This window comes from Dermochelys coriacea, chromosome 10, assembly GCF_009764565.3.
Source record: "Dermochelys coriacea isolate rDerCor1 chromosome 10, rDerCor1.pri.v4, whole genome shotgun sequence".
NCBI lineage: Eukaryota > Metazoa > Chordata > Testudines > Dermochelyidae > Dermochelys > Dermochelys coriacea.
In genome coordinates this window covers 60,667,171-60,692,485 of record NC_050077.1, presented here as the reverse complement: position 1 = coordinate 60,692,485, position 25,315 = coordinate 60,667,171, and the positions used below count along the sequence as shown (strand labels likewise).

Below are 25,315 nucleotides of genomic sequence, written 5' to 3'. Positions count from 1 at the left end.
AGGAATGGATTCAAATAAGGATTCTTGAACCAGCCATCAGTCATCACCTTCTAGGGATTCCACCCTTGTGTCTCAGGTCAGCAGGTGATCATGCATTTGTGTGGTGGGCCCTAGGTTGTGGAACTCATGCCATCTCCCCAGGGATATTCATCTCAGTACATCTCTTCACACATGTACATTTCTGACTATTTTTGTTATCTTTCTCTTCCCACCCCCTTTTGCTTGCCTCTTTTTTTGTAGGAGATTCTTCGATATGTTGTCTAGCTTCCCTCAGACTTGGGCATAATAGATTACTATTATTAGCCTTTGATATTTCCCATGAACAATATCCTAACATGTGATAGCACTTCTAAAATATGCCTTGAAAAAAATAGCCATTTGCCACTAGATCAGAAATAACATCCAAGAAACTAGTACGGCCTCCGTTCTAATGCTATATTCAGTAGTATGTGTTGTTCATAAAAAGTGCTTCAGGAGGAATCTGCACAGTGGAGCTACATGAAAGTACATTAACAATGAAGCTTTATCAGTGGAAAATAAACCCTGAGATGCATAAATTTAATGTTTTTGTTTCTTGGGCATTTTCAAGCAGTCTAAAATTTGGTACAGATACTCCTCTGCATGGCCAGGTTTTTTTGCTCCTGGTCTACAAAAACCATATTAATCTTTCAGAATAAATTGATTCCATCTAAAAACTTGTTCCAACAATAGTTTCATCTCTTTCATCCTTAGGCTCTGCTGTCCTAGGATTATGCACAAGATGAGTTACAGAATTCGTTCTAAGTGGAGCAGCAGCTCAAGCTAACATTGTTGCTTTTGTGAGTTTTAGTCAAACACGTAATGTTAACACAGCTTTAAAAAGTATTTAATTCTGAGTCTTCTGGTCACTATTCTGGGAAACACTATGAGCTAAACTTCCTGCGAGTGTAAATGGGCCTACCTCATTTCCACCAGCACTGAAGTTGGCCCTAATGTTCTCAGGCGCTCATATCTTTTCCTCCTCTTCACTGAACAGTAGTTTAATTCTCTAAGTTTTTGCTCTAATCACTGATATGCTTCCCCAAATGTTGTTTATTGTCTTTTAAAAGCAGCAGCAGCAAAAGGGGCAGTCTGATAGGTTTTTGGGCCACCTGAAGCTTTTTGGTAATCCTTAGCTCCTCTGACTAATAGTACAGACTCTGCTATATCTTTACTCCTTGTGAGCTGCCCCCTCTCTGCATATTTTGTAAAGATAAAAGTTATTTCCCACTATTTGGAAATGGATCAAAATGTTTTGAGCCCCGGATAGTTCTGTTCTTTAAAGGAGGTATTCTATATAGTGTAGCCACATGAAAATTAAAAAGTAACTGACTTGGGAGGTGGGGGGGAAGGGGGTTCCATAAATGTAGAAGACTGGAATACAGTTTCACTGACTGTATCTGTCCCTTTTCCAGATATCTTTAGATGCTTTCATACTTCTAAGGATGTGTTTCTTGGTCTTATAATAGAGAGGGTTGAAAATTGAAAATATATGGAATAGAGAGGGTTGAAAATTTTCTATCACAACTGTTTTGACAGAATATTGGTTTTAAGAGAAAACAATTTTTTCCACAGAAAGGGTCTGTTTTCCACAAAAAAATGTTGTATTTGTCAAAATATTCCAGCCAAAAATCCAAAAGATTTTTTAGCTGAAATCTTTTGTTTTTTGAGGTTTTTGGCTGAAAAATTGAAAGTTTCCACAGGAAATTTTTTAAAGATCAGCAATAATTCAAATTCCTACCACCATTTTCTTCCAAGTGAGGTCATTTTGTAATGGGGTTAGAGTAAAGTGTCAAATAATCTACTAAAAATCTGAAAGTTGCTAACCACAGTCAAAAATTATGTTTATTTATCTTTCTTAATGCATTCAGGATTTAGATCTAAGATATATTAGCATCTTGATTTAAAGAAAGACCAAAATTCAAACAACTCCTGCTTCAATGTCTCTTCATGTGAAGTTTTATACAACATTTAGAAACCTGAGCCATGACAAAAAACTTTGCTAGACTAGTTGATTGATTACTTAAATAAAATAAACAAAATACCACTTAGCTCATATTTAGCCATTTTCATTTGTAGATCTCTAAGAGTTTCCATTTTATGATGGGGACACTGAGGCCTAGAGAACTTAAGTGATTCACCGAAGGTCGCATAGCGAGCCAGTAGCAGAGCAAGTGGTAGAATCTAAATCTACTGGCCCTGTTCTATTCACTTTCATCAGTGCCTCCTATTAGTAGGATTGGGGGTCTAACAAATTCAATGTTCCTGTAGCTAAAGTTGGATTAATTGGAGTTGGGTTATCCATGGTCAATTGTAGGAGAGCTGTTTCTGATAAACTACCACAGCAATAGCTACAGGTGTATAATGCTCATCACATACTTGGTACTCAGATTATATGACAATTGGTGCTCAGTACATATATACACACTACATAAATGAAATACTGTAGTCATGTCTGACCATCTACTGCACCAAAAGTGCAATGTGCCTCATGTTATTACTCTGCCACTGATTCCATGTGGACTTGGGCAAGTCATTTAAGGGCTGATTGTTGGAAATGATGAGCAATAAAAACTCATGCTGAAGTCACTAATAGCTGTGACTGTTCAGCTATTCTTGCCCTTACCTTCTCTGTGTTTCAGTTACCCAATTTGTAAAATGGGGGTTATAACACTTGCCCATCTTGTGAAGCTCTTTGGTAACTATGGATAATAACACAAATGCCAAGTATTATTAGTATTATTAATAAACAAGAGTAAAAATATGAGAAATTGATGCAAATAACCGTATTATCACTGATAGTCAGGAAATATATTTTTAGGGCCACAGTCTACCACTGACTGCATCCCCTTGGCTTTCCTTCCCTGGTTTCAGAGAGGAAAGACTGTACGTTCCAGCACAGGTCTTTAAGCAGCTGCAAAGGAGGTAGGCCCGAGCAAAAGGAGAAAGTGGAGGATTATTGAAATCTGATTGAATACCATCTAAATAGTGCATGCACTTTAAATAAGCCAAACAGTTTACCTTTCAGTCCCGCAGCTTGAATATTTTCATGTTTTCTATCAGGTATTATTATTACACTGAATTCAAAGCAGGATTCAGCTTTCCTTACTGAGGGAAGATTTGTACAGATCATCTCACTTTATTATTGTGCATTACACCAAGGTCCAAATTTTCAAAAAGTGTGTGCATGCCATTTTGCATACACAATTACCGCATCTGTGCATTTAGAAGGCAATTGTGTACACAAATGGGTGCACACTACAGACAGAAAATGTGGCTCAGGCTTAATAAAATTATTAATTCTACTAAGTACGGGTCAACTAATAAATTCCCCTTGTCCTACTTCTATAACTGTGTTCAACATCTTTGCTTTGCAGGCATTGACCAGTTTGACTCAGGGTATTACAATTTTGCTATTCGAACACTGAACACAGAAATTTTTTTAAAATTTTTATTTGTGGGGTTGAGGGCAGCGGTGGGGAATGCAGGATGTAAATATTCCACTTTTTGTTCAAAACTTAGTTTCCATGAAGCTATTTCAGGCACAAACTCAAAGGTTTTGCAGAGAAATTTCACGGCAATTTTTCTACCCCACAGCAAAAACACCCTTTCCCAACCGCCAAAATTGCTTTCCCCACTCCCCCCTCCCACAAAAGAAACCCAGGCAAAATTGAAAAATAATTTGCTTTTCCACAAATGCATATTTCACCAATGGTGAAAACTGCTTCATGATGTAAGGAAGGTATTATTCCAGGCATGTGAATGCCCAGAAAGCATATTTGCTATCCTTACAAGTGTATTTGCTTATCACCAAACCCCGGGCTTTTTGCAAACTCAAGGTATTAACTTGCCCATACAACTTTATCAAAAGTGCTCAAGTATCAATTCCTGGACAACAACAACAATCCAGCAGCAATTTATCACTGACCCTAACATTTTGATCACAACATCTGGATTTTAGTTAAACAAATGAAGTTAAAAAAAGAAAAAAAAAGAGAGAGGAGAGAAAATTAAGAAATGTAACTAGCACTATACAGCAAATGTTTTCTTCTGTCCACTCTGAAGTCTCTTTCATGTGCTAATGGTGGCATTTTTTTAAACTCTTCCCCTTTGACTTATTCAGACCTTTAAGGACCTCACACATCTAATGGTTCCTCACATTCACTAAGAACAATTGAGAGAGAAGTCTGGTGGCTGACATGCAGTATGATTAATGGACAATGTTTATTTAATTTCCTACAACAGGAGTTTTCTCTAAGGCTTCTCCAAGGAGCTGCTGCTTTACAATTGGGGTCTTCATTAGTAAAATACTTAAGTCCAATAAATAGTGAATTAAATAATATTGCCCAGATATATGTGTCCTCCCCTTTAAATCCACATATTTAAAAGCTTTACTGGAACAAGGAAAGCAACTTTTATAACAGCACGGTAAGTAGTCGCTTCTTTGTAAGAAATGATGAAAAATTAACTATCATTTACTGCTGTTTCAACTGGCTTCTTTTAATAACAGGGAGTTGAAGCATGCTAAATATTAAGCATTCTATCAGAGGAATGTTATTATTTAGCAATAGACTAGAGGAATGCATCCGATGAAGTGAGCTGTAGCTCATGAAAGCTTATGCTCAAATAAATTTGTTAGTCTCTAAGGTGCCACAAGTACTCCTTTTCTTTTTTGCGAATACAGACTAACACGGCTGCTACTCTGAGACTAGAGCAGTGTCAGTTTCAAAATACAGCAATTTAAGAACATTTATTTTTAAAAAAACTTCAGTTAAATAGATATTTAAAATTAACAACATTTTGAAAATAACCAGGAAATCTCAGTGGTTTGGTTTGAAATGATGCTCACTGTATTTTTGCATGAAATAAACTAATTTTCTGCCCAGCAAGTGAGTGACTGAATACTATTTGCCTAAAGCATAACTGTTACCCAATCAATATAGCATAATATTCCTAGCTGAATTCCAATGCATATTCATTTTTAAATGGTGGAGTCTCTAGGACCAGGAATGCCAAGTGGCAAAGAGTTTTCTTCAAGATTCCATGCACTCTCACACCTGCGGAAAATTTTACATTTAAATACTTGAAGGGGATACAGTTTGCTGCATTAGAAACCAGTGGCTTATCTCCAGGCACAATGCAAATAACATCCCTTCTCTTAGGTTCAAGAGAGATCCTTTAATCCAGTTCTTCAAACAGTTGCTACACATTCGGCCTCTCTGTTGTCCCTAAAGAAACAACTGTATCTGATATTTCAGCTGGGATAGCAGCTGGGGGTATAGAAAAAAAACACAGATCCTCATTGCAGGTAACTGCCCTTCATGCCACTTGAGTAGACATGTCTCCTGTCTCCTCCACCCCCTTTTAGTCTCCATGGTAGTTTCTGCTGTTGGCATATCAAAGCCTGTGTTTTATCATTCGTATTTTATGGATTCTTACAAAGCATTGTCACTTGAAATAATGGAACTTCCTTCTTCTTGATAGCTCCCACTGACTACTCAGGGGGCCTTGCTTAGCTGGATTTAATGCCTTATTTAGTTATTTGAAGCGAAGTTGCACCAGTACAGAAAATCTTTATCCAGTGCTGGGGTTCAAGTGGTATATACTCTGTACATTTTTAATGCCAAAGAATTGTTGTCTCTCCTTTTTAAAGAAAAACAAGCCTTGGAAGTTAAAATGAGTTACAACAAAAATGAGCGCATGTCTTAAGTAATGATAGTACACCTAATTTACGGTTTCAAACTGAAACCCCTCACACACCACTTTTAGAGCAGTTACATACAAAGAATAAAATCAGAGAATCTCTCCAACACACAAACTGCCAGTTTTCAAAAGGAAACTTAACTGCACAGTTGAGAAGGCAATAATGCAGCTTTCAGCCCCCAAAATAGTGGTTATCATTTTGGCAGATAAATCATTTTCAGCTAGTTTTTAAGCCATTCAATGACATTACATTTAATCCAAAGAGGCCTAGAGCTTACTCATTTAAAAAATGAGTGTTTGTCATGTTTGTCAGCTGTAACACCCTAATCAATATCGAAACAGATATGTTGCTCATGTAGATGTTATAGCTTTCAGTATTTTAGAACTATTAAACTTGATTACAGGATAAACCAGTAAATTACAGAGTCCTGATGGTGTAATTTAAAATTGACAAATACATTAAATTTAAATTAAAACTTTCCATTATAAATGAATTGGATAAAATAAAATTTATTTTCAAAAGCAAAATGAAGAATGATGTATTTGTGGTGCTAGATTTTTCACAAATTCCAAAGTTTTGCATTCTTTACGAACACTAGAATTAATAGCAAATATGGCAAAAAGAGTGTTTTGTGATCATCCAAATTAAACAATGTTGGTTGATACCATAAAAGAATAATTAAGGCTCAATATATTTGCTTTTGAGACAAATATGCACAAGTACTCAGAGTACGAGCCAAGCACAGTCAGACAACCACAGAGAAAGGAAAGTGGCCACATCAGTAAAAGTCTGGCACCGAGTTATATAATAAAAATGCCACATGGCAGCTGATGGTTTTCTGGTGTTTCTTGACAAATATGGCCAGAACAAGCTGACATTTATCAAGGATTCGCTTTCCATTTCATATACTGGTGGTTAAACAACCTGGGCAGTATTCAGAACTCATGTTAGTGAATGCCATTCCAACAGAATCCAACAAAGTGGCACCCAATTACGACAGGTCTGAATTTGACCCTGTGAGAATTAGATTTACAGTCTGGATAACGCAATTTGTTATCCCAACAGAGTGAAGCAGTTTAATGTTGGGGGAGGGGGGGTATTTTTGTCATAAAAAATGGAACATAAGAAGTGGGTAATTTTGCAAATGACTAATTTAGCCTGTCTGGGCACATCACCTCAGTTTATTCTCACTGTGAAGCCTTTTGATATTTAGCACCTGACTGTCCTGGTGCACGTCAAACTTCACATGTGTTAAAAATTACATAATCAAGCATGCTGTGAAAGAAAGATTCTTGATTCCTTCCTTTTCCCACCACCCAAGCTAATGCTTGTACATTCAAGGCCTGGTTATGTCACTGGAACTCTAGGACACAACTTCTCACTAAGTTGGAGCCTGATTGATAGTAACTTTACCTGTACCGAATGGCAAAATACTGTACAAGTTTGCAAATTCCTACCGTAAAAAACAAACAAAAAACCCACAACACCCGATTTATGTTCAGAATTAAGGCCTCCAAAAAATAATCACATTAATGGGAGGGAAGAAGGCTTTCCCAAAGCACATGTTGCCTCAATGTCTTACAGGTGAAGGAAATCTAGTTTTAATAAACCTCTCTCCTTTATATGTCTAATTCTAATTTTTTTTCTTTAAAGTCTGGAGGAAAGTCCAAAAAAAATAAACAGATATGCAGTGTCTGAGGTTAGAAGACAGGCTCATACTTGATAAGTGATGACAGGTCTACAATTTATGATTATAAAGTAAGGAGTATAATATCTCTTTGCTTATTGAGGAGTAGTATCCTATCAGGACTAGCTGGAGGGTTTTGTTTTATTTTTGTTAAACACACACATGTATTAAACTACCATGGTCCTGGGGAGAGCAAGAGATCAGAACCAGCTGAGGCAAAGGGTGCCTTTAAATGCTCCCAGTCTACTTCTAGAGCCTTGGTTTTATCACTATGCAGTAAGATTGACTCCTCCCCCTCCTCCCCCCAAAATCCCTTATGTTTTCGCTGATAAGTACAGTAGCGAGCTTGTTATACACAATCAGGAGAATTAACAGATAAGAGGTTTAGTTTAAGGATGTAATCAGGGTGAGTAAACACCAGGCTGTCCAGCTGTAAACAGTGGTAAATAATGATAATATTTGTCCTGGTCACCTACTGAGCTATTAGCACACTTTCCACTAGGTAACAATGTAAATATGTCTTTCCAATGTCTACAATATATACAGTGTACCAGACAACCCTTTAGTCACATAACCAACTAAATAAGCTCTCTTTGTTGATCTTTACTGAGAACCAGTCTAATATGGATTAATTTTTATTTTTGTTAAACAAAGGTGAACTTCCGTCATGTCAACATTTTCACTAGCTATGAAAATCTGACTCAACATGCAACATTCAAACATACGGAGTCAAGATCAGTAGTTACTGTATTCTATTTTACAGAATGCCATGTGGCATAACTGCCAACACGGAGATGTCATAAATAGGGAAATTCACGAAGAAATGTAAGAATAGAACTTTTTACTTCATGGAAATATACGGGACACAAAATTTTTGGGAGGTTTAAGAGTGGAAAACCGCTGGGGTTCAAAAACATGGAACTTAAAACCACTTCCTTCAGCACCTGATTTTCAGATTATCTCAAATTGGCCTGCAAGTTTGTTTTGCTAGAATACACACATACACTTGTTCCCTCAAAAGTGGGAATGAAAATTAATTGCTTGGATTTCCAGCTATATGTTTCCATGCACCAAATGGACAATTTTCTGTATGTAAACATTTGGGAATATATTTTGATTCCCACAAAGTTTGGGGTTGCAGCTGAAAATCTGGCCCTAAACATCAGGAACAGAATACACTAACAGAGCAGATGCCATGGTCATAAGCATGTTATAAAAATCTATAATAGCCATTGCAAGTATTAATGTCTGCATATACTCATTTATCATTTCTTTTTTCACATTTGTAAGTTTGCTTCTGCTCTGTGGTTTATTTGGAGATTATGCAGAAAGAGATCATCAATTTATAGTTAAGGTCTGGAGAAGCCTCCCATTTTAAAGCCAATTCTCTCTCTCACACACACAATTTGATAAAAGCCAAAACTACATGCCACATCTTATCATCACATTGATTTTGTTTTGCTTTCTTTTTTGCAAACTTTGTGATAGATAGATAAATAAATAAATAAAAGTATTTACAAGATATTTGTTTGCAAAGTTGCAGGTGGTTGAACTTTATAAAACTTCCTAACTTTTTTTCTGGTCTACACTTATTCCTTTATCTATGCACTCCAGAATGTTCTTCTCTTTACCTCCATGAGCAGTGGTACTTTTGTTTTACTAGAGTTAAGAGTATAAATATATACAAGCATTTAAAATGAAAATTAAATATTAGAATGCTAAGCTTTTGATATAATTCATAGTGCAGTAGGCTGGTTCTTTGAAGGAAACCCTTCTCCAACACAACTTGGACACCCCAGGCATCAAGAAGGAAAGCTGGCAAACCATTAAACAATTGGCTAGAGCCGGTTGCTTTAAAAAAAGGTACACATCACAAAAAGTTTCAGGAGAAACTAATTTTGATTGCGTCATTTAAATTTCATTAAACTTTCATTTTCATGTCAACTGAAACTTTCAAAATTAGATATTTAAATTTTTTTTTTATTTGAAAAAAATTCCATTTACCATCATTTCTTTAGTTTTTTCACCAGGGGAAAGGTGGGAAAAAATAAAATGACAGAAAATGATTTTTTTTTCTTATGGAGATGAACCTTTCTAAATTATTTTGAAAACTAGTCTTTAAAAAATCATTTTAATTTTTTTTGGTTTAAAATAAATTTCTTTTGTCAGAATGGAAAATTTTCCACAAATATTTTGGATTCTGTCAAGTCCTTTTCCATCTAAAGAGGTTTGACCAGAAGTTCTCCTGACTGCTATCTTCCATAGTGTGATTCCAGAACATCTTGAAAAGAAAGACATTTTGAGGAACCCTCTGCTAAGACAGCCTCCATCAGGGATCGGCAACCTTTGGCACGCGGCCTGCCAAGGTAAGCCCCTTGGTGGGCTGGGCCGGTTTGTTCACCTGCCACGCCCACAGGTTCGGCCGATCGCAGCTTCCACTGGCCGCGGTTCGCCACTCCAGGCCAATGGGGACTGTGGGAAGCAGCGCGGGCCGAGGGATATGCTGGCCGCCAATTCCCACAGCCCCCATTGGCCTGGAACAGTGAACTGCCGGTGGGAGCTGCTATCGGCCGAACCTACGGACGCAGCAGATAAACAAACCGGCCTGGCCCACCAGGGGCCTTACCCTGGCGGGCTGCATGCCAAAGGTTGCTAATCCCTGGCCTAGATGCCCCAAGCGGCAGCAGGACTCTGGCGGTGATTTAAAGGGCCCAGGGCTTTGGCCTTGGTGGGGAGCCCCAGACCCTTTAAAATGCTGCCGGAGCTCCCGTGGCCTTTAAATCTTTATTTAAAGGCCTCATCTCTTCCAGTTGAGGTCACGCCTCTTCCAGTTGAGGCCACACCCCCGCTCAGGACTCCGGCGTATCGGTAAATCCTTTAAGTTACTTTCACCCCTGGATGCACCCAATATAGATGGAGTCTTTACAGCTCAACCCTCAGAGAAAAGCACCAAACAAACCCTCAGAGCATGGGATAAGTTCCATTTCATGATCTTCAAATCATATAGTGGGTTCTGTCTGGTTTTAAATCTAAAGCCCTTAAATATGCCCATCTGACAAAACAAATTGAACAAAATTAACACAGATTAAGCGAAGGACAGGAAATGCCAAAGGTTCTTCTGGAAAGGGGAAGGTGTTGGTGTTTGGTCTCCACATTGCCCCAAGGGTTTTTACCAAGGTTACCGGACCAGTTTTTCCATCTCCTGAGGCCTCTGGGGAGAAAATGGTTATTTACTATATCATTATCCCGAATGCAGCAGACAGGAGAAAGCCTAGGACTGCACAGCTTGGCCACCATCCATTTGCCTCTGGGTTTCTAATAAGTACAGTATTAACCACCACTTCCATTTGGAACTTTCTGGGATTCTAATTAGAGCTGTCCTATACAAGGTGTAATTGTTACTACACAGCAAAAATGAAACCACAGCTACATTTAGGGAGTGATTCTCCCTTCCTCTCCTCAAAATGCAAAATGTCCATTTCCTTTGTTCTGCTTTAATTGGTTTTCACACTGCACCAGTCCCTCTCCTGTGCTGCACAGTGGAAAGCTTTCTAAACAAATGCCTCTAACAGGAAAACTAATCTGATCCCCTGACTTCATTTACTCTGAAACCTTATGGAAACAAAGGTTGGAGGAGCAGATTTACAAAGTGTCACAACCTGAGTTTCTTCGGTAGGAGTCAGAACTTCCTAGAGCAAGAGGGAGCAAAGGAAGAACTAAAAATAGAGGCAAAAATGCATAGCATGCACCAAAGGTCTGTTCTTGTGGTAAATTCAAGTAATAATGTTAATGGACTTTTATGCTGGAACTACGAAAGAGTCTGCTGCTGAAAAATAAATGCCAAGACCTTTAACATAAACAAATGTCAACATGAAGCTGGGGATATTTATTTTGAGAGTGACAGGCATGGATCCGGTCACAATGTTTAATTGCATATACATGGTGACTATCATGGCAAATAATCCAGTTTAAAAATAAATAGGGGTGACTGGGCAGACCTACACTGGGGTGGGAGATCTAGTCTGGCAACATACATTAGGAAGCAATATGTGAGAGAGAGAGAGAGAGAGAGAGAATTTAAAGTGACATTTAATATTCATTAATCTTAACATGTTTAACATTTAACATCTCTTTGTTGGCATCCCAATTCCAAGTATTCCTCTGTCCCTCCACCTGGCACACTGGTGCCACTCGCAAGAAACTGACTTTAAAATATTATTCAATAATCATCATATTAGCTCGGCCAACATCCTTCCTGCTAAAAAGAGATTCCCTTTGACTTTGCAGTGTCATTGACCCTCGAGCAGGAAAGTGAATTGCCTTTCATGCACAGATAGGCTTTGCATTACAGCCATAGGTGAGGACACAGCTTGTCTATTCTTTGCTTGCTGCCATAGCCACGAAAGTCTGCTTACCCCTGTTCTGACATACACCCAAACCACATTGGCATGAGGATATCTCTGCACTATAGTAACTATATGAGCATAGCTACAGTGCCATAACTATGTCGGCATACCCCATAGTGTAGTTGCACCCTACACAGACTGAAGGGGTTTTTCTGCCATGGCAGGAACCCCATCTCTCTGAGTGATGGTAGCTAGGTTAATGGAAGCATTTTTCTGTCGACCTAGCTGCATCTACACTGGGGGTTAGGTCAGCATAACTACATCTCTCACAGCTGTGGATTTTTTGACCAAAATTTTAAGTGTAAACCAGGGCTAAGGTGAAAGAGACCCAGCTGAATCAAACTCTACGCCTGGCAGAAGAGGAAAGTGCCAGGCTGATAAATCCAGCCTCTGCAAAGTAATGTGGAACACTAACAACCAAGCCAGTTAAATTTATGAAAAGTAAGAAGATGAAACTCTAGAGCCAAAAAGCCAGTCAGAAACCAGCCTATTCCAATGATCTTTCATGTAATATGGTGACAGATAATCCACGTTCCTGAAAATCTGCATTCCAGCTAGGCTAAAAAAACCCAAAAACACCTACGTCAGTGTTACAAATTAGCAGGTTTCAGTTTTGTCTTTTTTCAATCACTCCAGATACATACGCAGTGTCAGCAAATTCAAGGTGTCTTGGAATTACCTATTTGCATCTGCGTTAATAATGTCCAAGAACATACTGTATCAATGGTTAACTTAACAGAAATAAAAAACAACACAAGAAACTTCTTTGAAGCACAAAAGTTACAGCTGATCGTATCTCTCAAGTATTGAGGAAGCCTTCTATCCTGAAACACTTTTTGTACAGAATTTCTTTTCCTAAAACACTATTAAATCTGGACAATATATCTTCAAATTCCTACAATCAGTCTATACAAACATGCTCTCCACAACCCTGGTACTTAAGGGCTCTAACTCAGGATAGAAAAATAACCTTTAAGACATACTAATAACTAGGGAGAGAGATACAGGGATAGTTAACATTGTTATTTCAATTATTAAGGAAACATAGGCTATTGTTCACTTTACTTTTGTGATCTAAATGTATATAATAGGAAAAAGTAAAACGTCTGAGTTAGAATGAAAGAAGTTACAATGAAAATTCCAATAGGTATTAAGGTTTTGAGAATTAAGGTATCCCTCACCTTCTGCCATGAATAGGACCTGGGAAACAAATAAATATTCCCAGGAAGTTTAGAGGGATGTGGGATTAAATTTCTTGCATAAGTAACATTTCCTATAAATCCTGTGTCATGATCTTCTTGTCTAAAATAAGTGATTTACAAAAAATGTGAGAACAACAACATTTGTGTGGGATGGAGATCAGTATGGACTAAAATAAGAGGGCAATGGCAAAGTCTGAAGTAAATTAACTTCATAGGAGTAGGATATAAAATAGAATTTTATCAGCAGACAAAGACATTTACATGCCAATATAGCTCATACGCGTATGTGGAGATGCACAACATAATCTGCACAGTTTTCCAGTTTTCAAATGCTTAGTGAATATCAATACCTATGCCCAAAATAGTGCAAAGCCACACAATTTCACTCACAGGCACAAGTCCCATACGGGCCTACACCTATTTTGTACAGAATTTACAAAAGGAACTCTTCTGTGTTGGCTTATGGAGTTAGCCCTAATTTCTTGAATTTTGCTATTTAAAACATCTAACTTTTTACTAACATACATCTTACATTGGGATACATCTCCTTCTGAAGTCCGTGTTCACTTGCACCAAAACAAAAGAGTGAATTATTTTGGCTCCCATTTTCTGTGTAGACAAACCTTAAGGGTGCTCAGTAAATGAAGGCAGGGATGCAACATTTTAGAAATAACTTTAAAAGTGAAAGGTGCACAGTAAAATTGCTATGGCATACAAAAATAAAGTCTCTAGGGAGACTAAATCTTTAAATGTGTTAAACATCAATTTGTCTATTTTCATGAATTATTTTAATCTTTAATTGCTTCATTCACTATATGCTGTTCATCATGTACTCTAAAGGCCAAATTATGTTCAGATACTCTAGTGTAATAAATGTAAGCCCACTGATTACATTCAATAGATTGAAGTATGCTCCAAAACCCTCAGGCTTGGTCAGCACTAGGAATTCATATTGGTATTGCTGCATCCCTCGGGGGGGGAGGGGGGAATTCATACCCCTGAGAGATGTTGCTATACTGATTTAACTCTTGGTGTTGACCAATGCTTGGTGTTGACCAACAAAGAATTCTTCCATTGACCTAGATACTGCCTTTTGGAGAGGTGTAGTACCTACACAAATGGGAGAACCCCTCCTGTCAGTGTAGACGGGGTAGAAAAACTACGGCCTGCAGGATGGATGTGGCCCACCAGCCGTTTTAAGCCGGCCTTCAAGCTCCAGCCGGGGAGCAGGGTCAGGTGTCATTCCACGCAGCTTGCCCTCCTACATGCTCCAGTGGCCCCCTCCAGCACTCCAATGGGAGCTGCAGGGGCGGTGCCTGCGGATGGGGCAGCGTGGAGACCCGCCTGGCTACGCCTCCACTTAGGAGCCAGAGAAGGGACATTTCATTGCTTCCGGGAACCGCTTGAGGTAAGCACCTCCTGGAGTCTGCACTCCATAGCCTCTCCCCACTCCCCAACCCCCTTCCCCAGCCCTGATCCCACTCCAAACCCCTTGATCCCAGCCCGGAGCACCCTCCTGCAACCCAAACCCCTCATCCCTGCCCCAGAGCCTGCACCGCCAGCTGGAGCCCCCCTGCACGCCACTGCCCCATCCCAGCCTGGAGCCCCCTCACGCACCCTGAACTGATTTCTGGCCCCACCCCAGAGCCCTCACCCCCTCCCACATCCCAACCTCAATTTTGTGAACATTCATGGCCCACTGTACAACTTCTATTCCCAGATGTGGCCCTCAGGCCAAAACGTTTGCCAACCCCTGGTGTAGGTTGTCTCTCCACTGTAGTGCTACAATGATGCACCTGTGCTGCTGCAGCATTTTAAATGCAGATACACCCTTAGTGCGCAGCACCAGTGGCTGCATGGCAGGCTAGAGTGCTGTAGATTTGCACCCCAGCATACTGTACCCTAAGACTTCATGTAGACACACCCTATTTTTGTAATTTCAAAAAGAAGCTAGAATTAAAGCACCTTTAGTTCTCTGAGACTCTGGTATGTATTGCTTAGTGCATTAATAATCTTTAAAAGGAGGGGAAATGTTCAGACAGGTGAACATTTTGGAAATTTGTTTAAAGAAATGTGACCCCTGCTCCCTCCCACAACAAATTTGATTTTCAAAAAATCCTTGACAAAGTTCATCACAAGAATCTGTAAGGAAGTTAAGTATTAAATAAAGTACTGCCTTGAATTAGGCTATGTCTGTGTTACATCATTTATAGTGGCACATCATATATATCAGAGGGATAAATACAGGAGAGGGAGAGGAATTATTTAAGCTCAGCACCAATGTGGACACAAGAACAAATGGGTATAAACTGGCCACCAGGAAGTTTAGACTTGAAATCAGACGAAGGTTTTTAACCATCAGAGGAGTGAAGTTTTGGAATAACCTTCCAAGGGAAGTAGTGGGGGCAAAAGATCTATCTGGTTTTAAGATTCTACTTGATAAGTTTATGGAGGAGATGGTATGATGGGATAATGGGATTTTGGTAAGTAATTGATCTTTAAATATTCAGGGTAAATAGGCCAAATCCCCTGAGATGGGATATTAGATGGATGGGATCTGAGTTACTGTAGAAAATTCTTTCCTGGGTATCTGGCTGGTGAATCTTGCCCATATGCTCAGGGTTTAGCTGATTGCCATATTTGGGGTCGGGAAGGAATTTTCCTCCAGGGCAGATTGGAGAGGCCCTGGAGGTTTTTCGCCTTCCTCTGTAGCATGGGGCATGGGTGACTTGAAGTCTTTGAACCATGATTTAAGGACTTCAATAGCTCAGACATGGGTGAGGTTTTTCATAGGAGAGGGTGGGTGAGATTCTGTGGCCTGCGCTGTGCAGGAGGTCGGACTAGATGATCAGAATGGTCCCTTCTGACCTTAGTATCCATGAATCCATGGATCTATTGTTTGCCCCATTAGATCATGTCACTGCTCCTCATTCCTAAAAAATTCATTAGGTGCTTATTTGCAAGGGGGGGAAATAAGAAGCAAAAGAGAAAATAAAATAATATCTGGCAGTCGCTCCAAAATAGGAAGGGGGGGCAAGAGAGAGAGCAAGAAAGGGGGTGAGGAGAGAGAAAGAATTTGGAAGCCAGCATCAAAACTTCTCATGTATTGCCTATTGATACTGAGGCATTGCCAGGTTCTGGAGTTACTTGTCCTTTTGTAGTCTCTGATGCTGGCAAGTACATAATAGCGGGAGAGGACAAATATCATGACACGTACAAGCTTCATGTAGTCACTCAATTTGGAAATAACCTTTTTATTAACCAAATTATATAATGTGCCTGAGACTTCTAATTTGACATGCCCTTTCCCTTGTGTTCTCATACACCTCCAGTGTCCTATCAATACCTACAATTCATTTTGAAGATAGTGAAGGTCCCTTAAACCACTGATATTTATTGAGAGCCACCTTAAAACATGTCCTTAGGAGACACAAATGGTTGAGAGAACTTTAGTTTTCTAAGCTACCGTCTGGTCCACTAAGATTCCGTTTACCGTAAACAGGTAAACCAGGGAGATGGGTTAAAGAGCAATTTGTCTCAATATAGCCAGTACAGCAAAGCAAATTCCCTACAAGTTCGTTAGTACATGAACACATAACTAATTATCTGAAGTGATATTTTAATTAGCAACAGAAATGAAATAACGTTGTCAAGAATGACAGGTTTCAGAGTAGCAGCCGTGTTAGTCTGTATTCGCAAAAAGAAAACGAGGACTTGTGGCACCTTAGAGACTAACAAATTTATTTGAGCATAAGTTTTCGTGAGCTTAGTCTCTAAGGTGCCACAAGTACTCCTTTTCTTGTTGTCAAGAATGATTGTGATTACTCATGTAAAATCCAACAAAAGAAGAATCCAGTTCCTTCCTTTATTGGGTGGAGATCTACTCCTGGAGATTAAATTATCTTTGGTTTCATACACTGCAGGGCATAATATTAGAATCATCCTCTCACATGGATCTGTAAACAAAAGTATTTCCTCATGTCCTGTTGGCTGGATAAAAGTTAAGTGTTCACAAAATTTGAAGCATGCAGCTCGTGTGTGAGTGCAAATCAAGCAGGTCGGCATCTACAGTAACTACCTGAAATTTGAGCAGAACTATCCCAAACTTCAGCAAGTGTAAAAAACTGAGGTGTGAAAAACTGCCTAAGTAAAATTTCACAGGCCAAATGGAAACCTCTTTGAAAATGCAGCAGTTTGTGACTTGGATGTTTCGCTTAGATAGTAAGGGGAACAAAAGAAGAATGCCTATATTTCAGGGGCAGGCAAACTTTTTGGCCTGAGGGTCGCATCGGGTTTCTGATATTCTATGGAGGGCTGGTTAGGGAAGGCTGTGTCTCCCCAAACAGCCAGGCGTGGCCCGGTCCCTGTCCCCTATCCGACCCTCCCCCCGCTTCTCGCCCCTGCCCCATCCAACACCCCCTATTCCCCGACGGCCCCCCAGGGACTCCTGCCCCATCCACCCCCCCTACTCTCGGTCCCCTGACTGCCCCCCCAGAACCTCTGCCCCATTCACCCCCCCTGCTCCCTGTCCCCTGACTGCCCCCCACGCCCCATCCAACCCCTCCTCTCCTTCCTGACTGCCCCCCTGGGACCCCTGCCCCCATTCCCCGCCCTCTGACCACCCAACCCCGTCCACGCCCCTGACTATGCCCTGAACTCCCCGCCCTCTATCCAACCCCTCCCCCCACTCCCTGACCCCTTACCGCGTGCCTGGAACACCGGTGGCTGGCAGCATTGCTGCACCAGGACAGGCAGCCTCGCCGCGCAGTACAGAGAATTGCGCCGCGCGGCAGCAGGGGATGGGGGACAGCGGGAGAGGGGCCGGGGGACAGCCTCCCAGGCCAGGAGCTCAGGGGCTGGGCAGGATCGGCCGGATATGGCCCGCAGGCCGTAGTTGAAAGGCACATTCAATAAATCTTTAGCCACAACTTGCTAAAAGTCAGCACACTAGCACTTACTCTGAATCTTCTTGAAGAATACTATGTAATCAATACATCCATCCTATGGCAGCATAGATGATGCACGGCGGGGCGGGAGGGGGAGAGGAAGGATTCATCCATGTAACCTGAATCTGAGCCATAATGTCACCAGTTTTAGATACTTGTAAGTAAGTTAGAGTGATGCAGGCCCACATTTTCAAAACCATGTGTACACAATTACTGTGACAGCATGCACAAATTGTGAATGTGAATTTTTGCACATCTATAATTTAAAAAATTTGGGACACAATATGGCAAATTACAGATTTTATATGTGCAGATTTGATTTGTCTAAGAAGTTTCCACTTCTCCCTAAATACTTATTAGTATAAGAAACCATCAGAGATTATACCTTTTATTAGTAAAAGAAACCATCAGAGATGATACCTTAATGGAAAAAATGTGTGGGGACAAAATATTTTGTTTGCCCCATTCTTCGAAACACATCTGATCAGAGGAAAATTGTTGAACTAAGAAATTCTATGTGAAAAGGGCTGCACAGTCAATAAGTTTACATGTGTTTGGAATATAGTTTTGTCAACTGCATAATGAGAAGACCAAAAAAAAAAAGAATTTACCTCTTAAGACACAGAATCACCATGTCCTCCTAAACTACTCTCTTTTTGTCTCACTGCTCTGTTAAACAGTCAGCTGCTGCCAGATGCTCTGGCTAGAAGTGGTTGCAGATGGTCAGTTGTCTAGTTAACAGAGCAGAATGCTTTCCTCAGTCTCTCCTTAACATAATGTCTGGGCTATCTATAGCAGATAAGAAAATCAGGCTGTGGTCAAGAGGCCATTTGACCTAGTTAAGATTACAGGTCAATTTTGATAATTTAGTCAAGATTAATTCTCCATCCTGTCCGAAGTAAAAGTAAACCATCTTGACACATTAAGAACATGAAGTGTCAAGCATTGCTCTGATTTTGCAGATTTTACTACAGACCACATCTTTAAAGAAAATTTGAATCCCTCTGTTGCGTAAATAAAACAGGGGCACCTTCAACCTATGTGTCTACTTTGCTTGTTTGAACTGTACGTTTATGACTGACATTGACTATAAGCGTTATAGTGAAGGAACTGTGGGTCTAATCCAAAGCCCACTAAGAACAATCAGTGGGAAGACTCTAGTTGATTTAAACAGGTTTTGGATCAGGCCCTGTGTCTTCTTTTCCGTACCCAATCCTGCAAATGCTTTATGGTACTAATTGGATGATGCATGGTAGTAAGCACCAGGCCTACTAGCACGTAGCAATTTGCAGGATTGGGCACTAAAACTATACTATGCTGAGCCAACTGTTGGAGGTCAGTACATTGCTAGAAATAGTAAAGAGATAAATCCTAGATCCTTTGTAGTAACATTTCAATTCTAATAGACCAGTTACAGAGATATAAAAGCAGAATAGCATTCAGAAAGTGACTTACAGAAAGTGACTATCCCTTATAGATTGCTGGACAAAACTATTTTAGTAACTGACAGCCTCAAAGGTTCTGATAAGTGACCTGGCAAATTTATATTCCCAATTATACACGGTGACAAATGTAGCGAATTTTGTTTAAAGCTGGTAAATATATATTCAAGCACTGGATTAGTTTGACAGCAATGTAGCTCACACTTAAGATTTCTATTACTGGGGAAATAAGTGGTCTAACCTAATCTTGCTGCCTTGTACAGAATGTTATGGTATGATCCTGAAATTTAAAAAAGCTTTCAGCTCCTATTTAGATGTCATTTGACTTGATTTTCTACCGCAACTGTTCTGGAGTGTGTCATTTTTACCTGTCAAAGTATGGAAAAGACAATTAATGCATGTACTCACCCAAACCACTGAGAGTATACACAAGGTCACTGGCAGCCAGTAGAATTGGTCCATTCTCCTGCTGGCCTTCTTCCTTGTAGTACAATTTGTACCCTTCAATAGTTGCTGTATCCTCAGAGTCCTGATGCCACCTCACTGTAATGATTGTACAGTTCAGTGGTTCCAAACTCAACTCAGGAGACTTTGGAGCTAAGGTAAGAAATTATATATTTTTATATATTAGAAATAAACAATTCTTGCAAACACATTTCTTCAAGATTCAACATTTCAAACCCCAAAACTCAAGATTACTGGTTCTGGTTCCAGCCCAGCTGTACAATTATGTAATTGATACTGTATAATGTAGGCCAGCCTTATCTAAGCCACCTATCTAAAAGCATATCAATCTGGGCTATCTTGGAGAAAAGGTCATGTTGTAAATTAACATTTTTATAATGTTATTATATATATATATATATATATATATATATATATATATATATATATATATAATGTTATATAATATAATATAACATTTTATAATAACATTTTAAACTTTGAGTTAGGTTATTTTAGTTTTGTTTTAAACTAAAGTCCCTACAAGATGCATTTGACCGAGCACAGATTAAGTCCAGATTAAACTTTGGTGTCTATCTATAAAAATGAAACAGTCACTACTCATGTTTTAAAATTATTCAGAGCTGGAATAATTGATAGCTTGTTCAAGAAGGTCAAGCAGGGAAAAAAAGGAGGAAGTGTTGCATTATACATCAAGAATATATATACTTGTTCTGAGATGCAGAAGGCAGAGAATTGAAGGCGGAGCAGTTGAAAGTCTTTGGATAAAGATAAAAGGGGGAAAAATAGGGGTGACATAATGGTAGGGGTTTACTATAGAGCACCATATCAGGAAGTGGAGGTGGATGAGGCATTTCTAGAACAGAAAAATCCAAAACACAAGACATGGTAATAATGGGATACTTCAAATACCCAGATATCTGTTAGAAAAGTAATATGGCAAAACACAAAACTTACAATAAGTTCTTGGAATGTATTGGGGACAACTCTTTCTTTCAGAAAGTGGAGGACGTACCGGGGGATAGCCTTTTTAGACTCTGACCAACAGGGAGGAATGGGTCCCCAGGGAAGAAATTCTAAAGAATAAAGGAGTTCAGGAAAGCTGGCAGTTTCTCAAGGAGACAATACTAAAGGCACAATTGCAACCTATATTGATGTAAAGGAAAGATAGGAAGAATAGTGATACAGGAAGAATATGGATGACCTAAAAATCGACTTTAATGATCTGAAAATCGAAAAAGAAACCTATAAAAAGTGGAAATATGGATGAATTGCTGAAGAGATGTACAAAAGAATAAACACAAGCATGTAGGAACAAAAACCAGAAAGGTTAAGGCCCAAAACCAGTTACTCCTAGCAAAGGACATAACACGCAATAAGAAGAATTAAATACATTAGGAGGAAGAGAAAGACATAGGGAAGTGTACGTCATCTACTCTACTGAGTAATAAGCATGGAAGGAGAGCTAATAACTGATGACATCAAGAAGGCTGAGGTTTTTAATGACTATTTTAATTCAGTCTTCACTAAAAGGATTAACAGTGATCAGATACGGAACACAAGTAATATTAACAACAGGGGGGAAGGAATGCAAGCCAAAATAGGGAAAGGACAGGTTACAGAATATTTAGATAAGTTAAATGTATTCAAGTCAGTCGGGCCTGATGAAATTCATCCTATGGTACTTAAGGAACTAGCTGAATCAATCTTGGAACTGTTAGCAACTATATTCAAGAGCTCATGGAGGACAGGTGATGTCCCAGAGGACTGGAGAAGGGCAAACACAGTACTATCTTTACAAAGGTGAACAAAGAGGACCCAGGGAATTCTAGAACAGTCTGCCAAACTTCAATACCTGGAAAAATACTAGAACAAATTATTAAACAATCAATTTGTAAACACCTAGAGGATAACAGAGTTATAAGGAATAGCCAGCATGGATTTGTCAAGACCTCTTGCAGTCTCTTCCAGCCCTACATTTCTGTGATTCTATAATAACCTCCTACTTCCCCAAGCATAAGTATTTAATAAATGATTACATCACCCAATACCAAATATGGTCTGTCTAGGCTACTGCCTCATTAAGTACATTTAAGAAACAAACCTTTACACAAAAACCTACAAGTTTCTGAATATCATATTCTTGCTGAAGTTTAGTGCTTTCATAAGTGCTATTACTGAGTAATAAACTTGATTTACACTACAGTAAAACACACTGGATCAGATTGAGGACTAATGGATCAAAAAATGAGGCTGACTGGCATATGCAGAAAAATATAGGCACAAATGTGACTATATTGATGTAGCCACATGCACAAGTAGCCACATGCACAGCCGATATGTGTAAATTCCCTGATTTGCAACCACAATTTTTCGCACTCCATTTTTTAAATTATATTTGTGCAAGAGACTTCAACATCATTGTTAAGGAGGCCAAATGCTAACATGCTTCAGCTTCTTCTGGCTTAGAAACATGCCTTAACGCCCCCTAAAATGAAATGTTAAGCTTGGATATATCAAATATGAAAAGAACTCAGACCAACACAGTGACAGATCAGCTCTTTGCCTTTAACACCATGCAAAAGGCCCCACATAGTTCAGATTAATTAAAATAGTTAGGTATAATTCAAATTGTGCCTCAAAAGCAAGACTGATCTAAATTAATTAATTGATTGAAACACCAAATAGGTTGAGCAGCTTGAGCTCTAGAGATTCCACACACAAAACGAGGGTCTTAGCAATATCTTCTGCAGCACTCCAAAAAAAATCCACCTACTCTCTCCCCCACCCAGAAAAACTTTGTATTTCAAATCTACACAACATGGCAGGAAATCATCATCTGAAATTCACTAAATAAAAATGCAGAACTTTTAACAGTAGTCTGGTCCACACTGAAGTCAGTTGGAGTCTTTCCGTTTTCTTTAATAAGATCTGGACCAGGCCCACACTGAACTTTTATCCAAGGGATTTTAGGAAAAGAGAATCACCTTGCACACTTGTGGCTTTGGGGGTCCTGTGGGAAGTCCACAGAGAGGCTTCTCCCCAGCCTATCCTCGTCGCTGCAGTAATACGAACCAAGTAGACACTATCGGGCTTCAGGCCTCCCAGGAGATACTCATTTGTGGTCCCTGGAAGCTCTAGAACTTGGATAGTGCTTTCTGCATTGAGGCGAAAAGACACACGATACGAGACCACTTGGCCTCGCCTGTATTTGGCTGGGATTGGCAGCCAGGAGATGAGAATATCTGTGGGACTTCGACTTGTCAAACTGATTTCAGGAGCTCTCAAAGGAACTAAAAATAAAGGAAATAAAGTTTTCAAAACTTGATGTATGTAAAAAAACATAACATATAAAACACAAACCCCTTAAGCAACTGTCTTATTACTGTGCCCTTCATTAAAATTTCCCTGGAATATTATTAGGCTGCCAGCCAAAGAAAGTCTGGTGAATCCAATTTATTTATTTTTTAAATAACCTGAAATTGGATATAATTCTACCTTCTGTATACAATAGTGACCACAATAAACCTGATCCTAGAAGATGTTTAGTACTTTGTCTCCTACTAATTTCAATAGGAGTTGATTGTAACAGCATCTTGCAGAATTGGGTCCAAAGTGAGCTCATTTTTGTTGCAGCAATAAGGCACATGTTAACTAGATCACAGCAAAGGAAATAGGGAGAGAGTCTTTTCTCGGCATTTGAGATCTTTGCAATAAGCACATTCCACTCAAAGAATAAAAGTCCCTCTTTTTTTTAATATATCCTTTTAGGTAGGAATGGATTTCCATTCAAAGCTAAAGAAAATGCAATGAATTTACAGTTTAGGTTACATATCTGATCATTTCAGATGGCTGTGAACAATACAGATTCTGTGTGAGAAACAATGACTCTCGCTGCTAACAAAATGAGAGAGACACATGTTCCAGTGAGGGGTTCTTTACTGGCAGAGAGGTTCTATCAGGCATTTCAGATACCTGGCTGTTACTAATTGGGTAAAGATCCAAAAACTGTTTGTGGTTGGGTGACGCCTTAATTGCCACCAGATGAACCTATACAGAGCTAGGGAAAAGGCACTTTGTTTTGAGGGTAAGAAGACAGTAGATATTCCTGCTATTTTGGACTGCCTCTGTTGATATCCAGAGGAGAGCAACAATAATGACTAAAAGGTTTAGATATAAAATGGTAAGTTTTAGAAAACCTGACCTACGAGGAAAGGTTTAAAAAACTGGGCATGTTTAATCTTGAGAAAAGAAGACTGAAGGGGGACCTGATAAGAGTCTTCAAATATGTTAATAGTTGTGATAAAGAGAATGGGGATCAATTGTTCTCCATGTCCCTTGAAGGTAGGACAACAAGTAATGGGCTTAATCTGCAGCAAGAGAGATTTAAGTTAGATATTAGCAACATTTTCTTATTATAAGGGAAATTAAGCTCTGGAATAGGCTTCTAAGGGAGGCAGTGGAATCTCAATCACTGGAGGTTTTTAAGAACATCTATCAGGCAGTGTTCCCTCTAATTCTTTCCCCCCATGTGCGGAATGAATTTTGTTATGTGCACCAATATGGAGGTGATCACCTTCATATCGGTGCACATAACAAAATTCATGTGGTGGGGACAGGGTGGAGGGGTGCAGAGTGTGGGAGAGGGCTCAGAGCTGGGGCAGAGGGTTGGGGTGCAGGGGTGTGAGAACTCCAGCTGGGGGAGCGGGCTTGAGGTGCAGCCGGGGATGAGAGATTTGGGATGCAGGAGGGTACTCCGGGGCTACAATGGGGAAAGAAGCTCAGCTCTCTTTCCCCGCCACGACAGCTCTGGGGCTGGAGCCACAGGATAGACGCCCCTCCCTCAGCCCCTGCAGGTTCGGACCAGGCCTCAGTTCAGGGAGGGTGCACCCTGTGATAGGTTCGGGCCAGGCTGCCCCAGGCCTCCTGGCTTTGGGGTTGGGCTGGGCTGCCCCTGGCCACAGTTGGGTCCAGGCTGCACCGCCCCGGCCGCGGCAGGTCCGGACTGTGGCATAGTTGGGGCCGGGGGGCCGCCATGGCCATAGCAGGTTGGGGGCCGGGCTAGGTTGGGGCCAAGGGAGAGGCATCTCTCCCCCAGCAGGTCCCCGGGCGGGTTCCTGAGCACCTGCACAGTGCTGAATAGTGTGCCACGCGGCTGCTCAGCTCACAGGGAACTTAGCTATCCGGGTTGGTCTAGGTTTACTTGGTTCTGCCCCAACGTAGGAGGCTGCACTTGATGATCCCTCTCGGTCCCTACCAGCCCTACATTTCTAAGATTCTATGATTGCATATATGGTTTTGTTAGCCAAAGCATTGAAATGTTTCCATTTGGCTAGGTAACATTTTCTGATGGAGTCTTATCTGCTGTTAAGAATGATTTGTACAGCTTCAGCACAAGAATGTTCCAGACTCAATGTCCAAACAAACACCAAGCCATGAGATGAA

The 25,315-nt window shown here is 40.0% G+C and overlaps 1 protein-coding gene across 1 annotated transcript in view; it reads right to left on the bottom strand.

Annotated features, from left to right (window-relative positions):
- Nucleotides 1–25,315, bottom strand: part of PRTG (protogenin) — a 129,916-nt gene that overhangs the window by 34,447 nt on the left and 70,154 nt on the right. Inside the window, exons 10-11 of the mRNA XM_038419649.2 lie at nt 22,858–23,163; nt 19,814–20,002 (exon numbers count right to left, since the gene is read on the bottom strand). Coding sequence (XP_038275577.1) covers nt 19,814–20,002; nt 22,858–23,163 — 495 coding nt within the window. The remainder of the gene's footprint in view (nt 1–19,813; nt 20,003–22,857; nt 23,164–25,315) is intronic.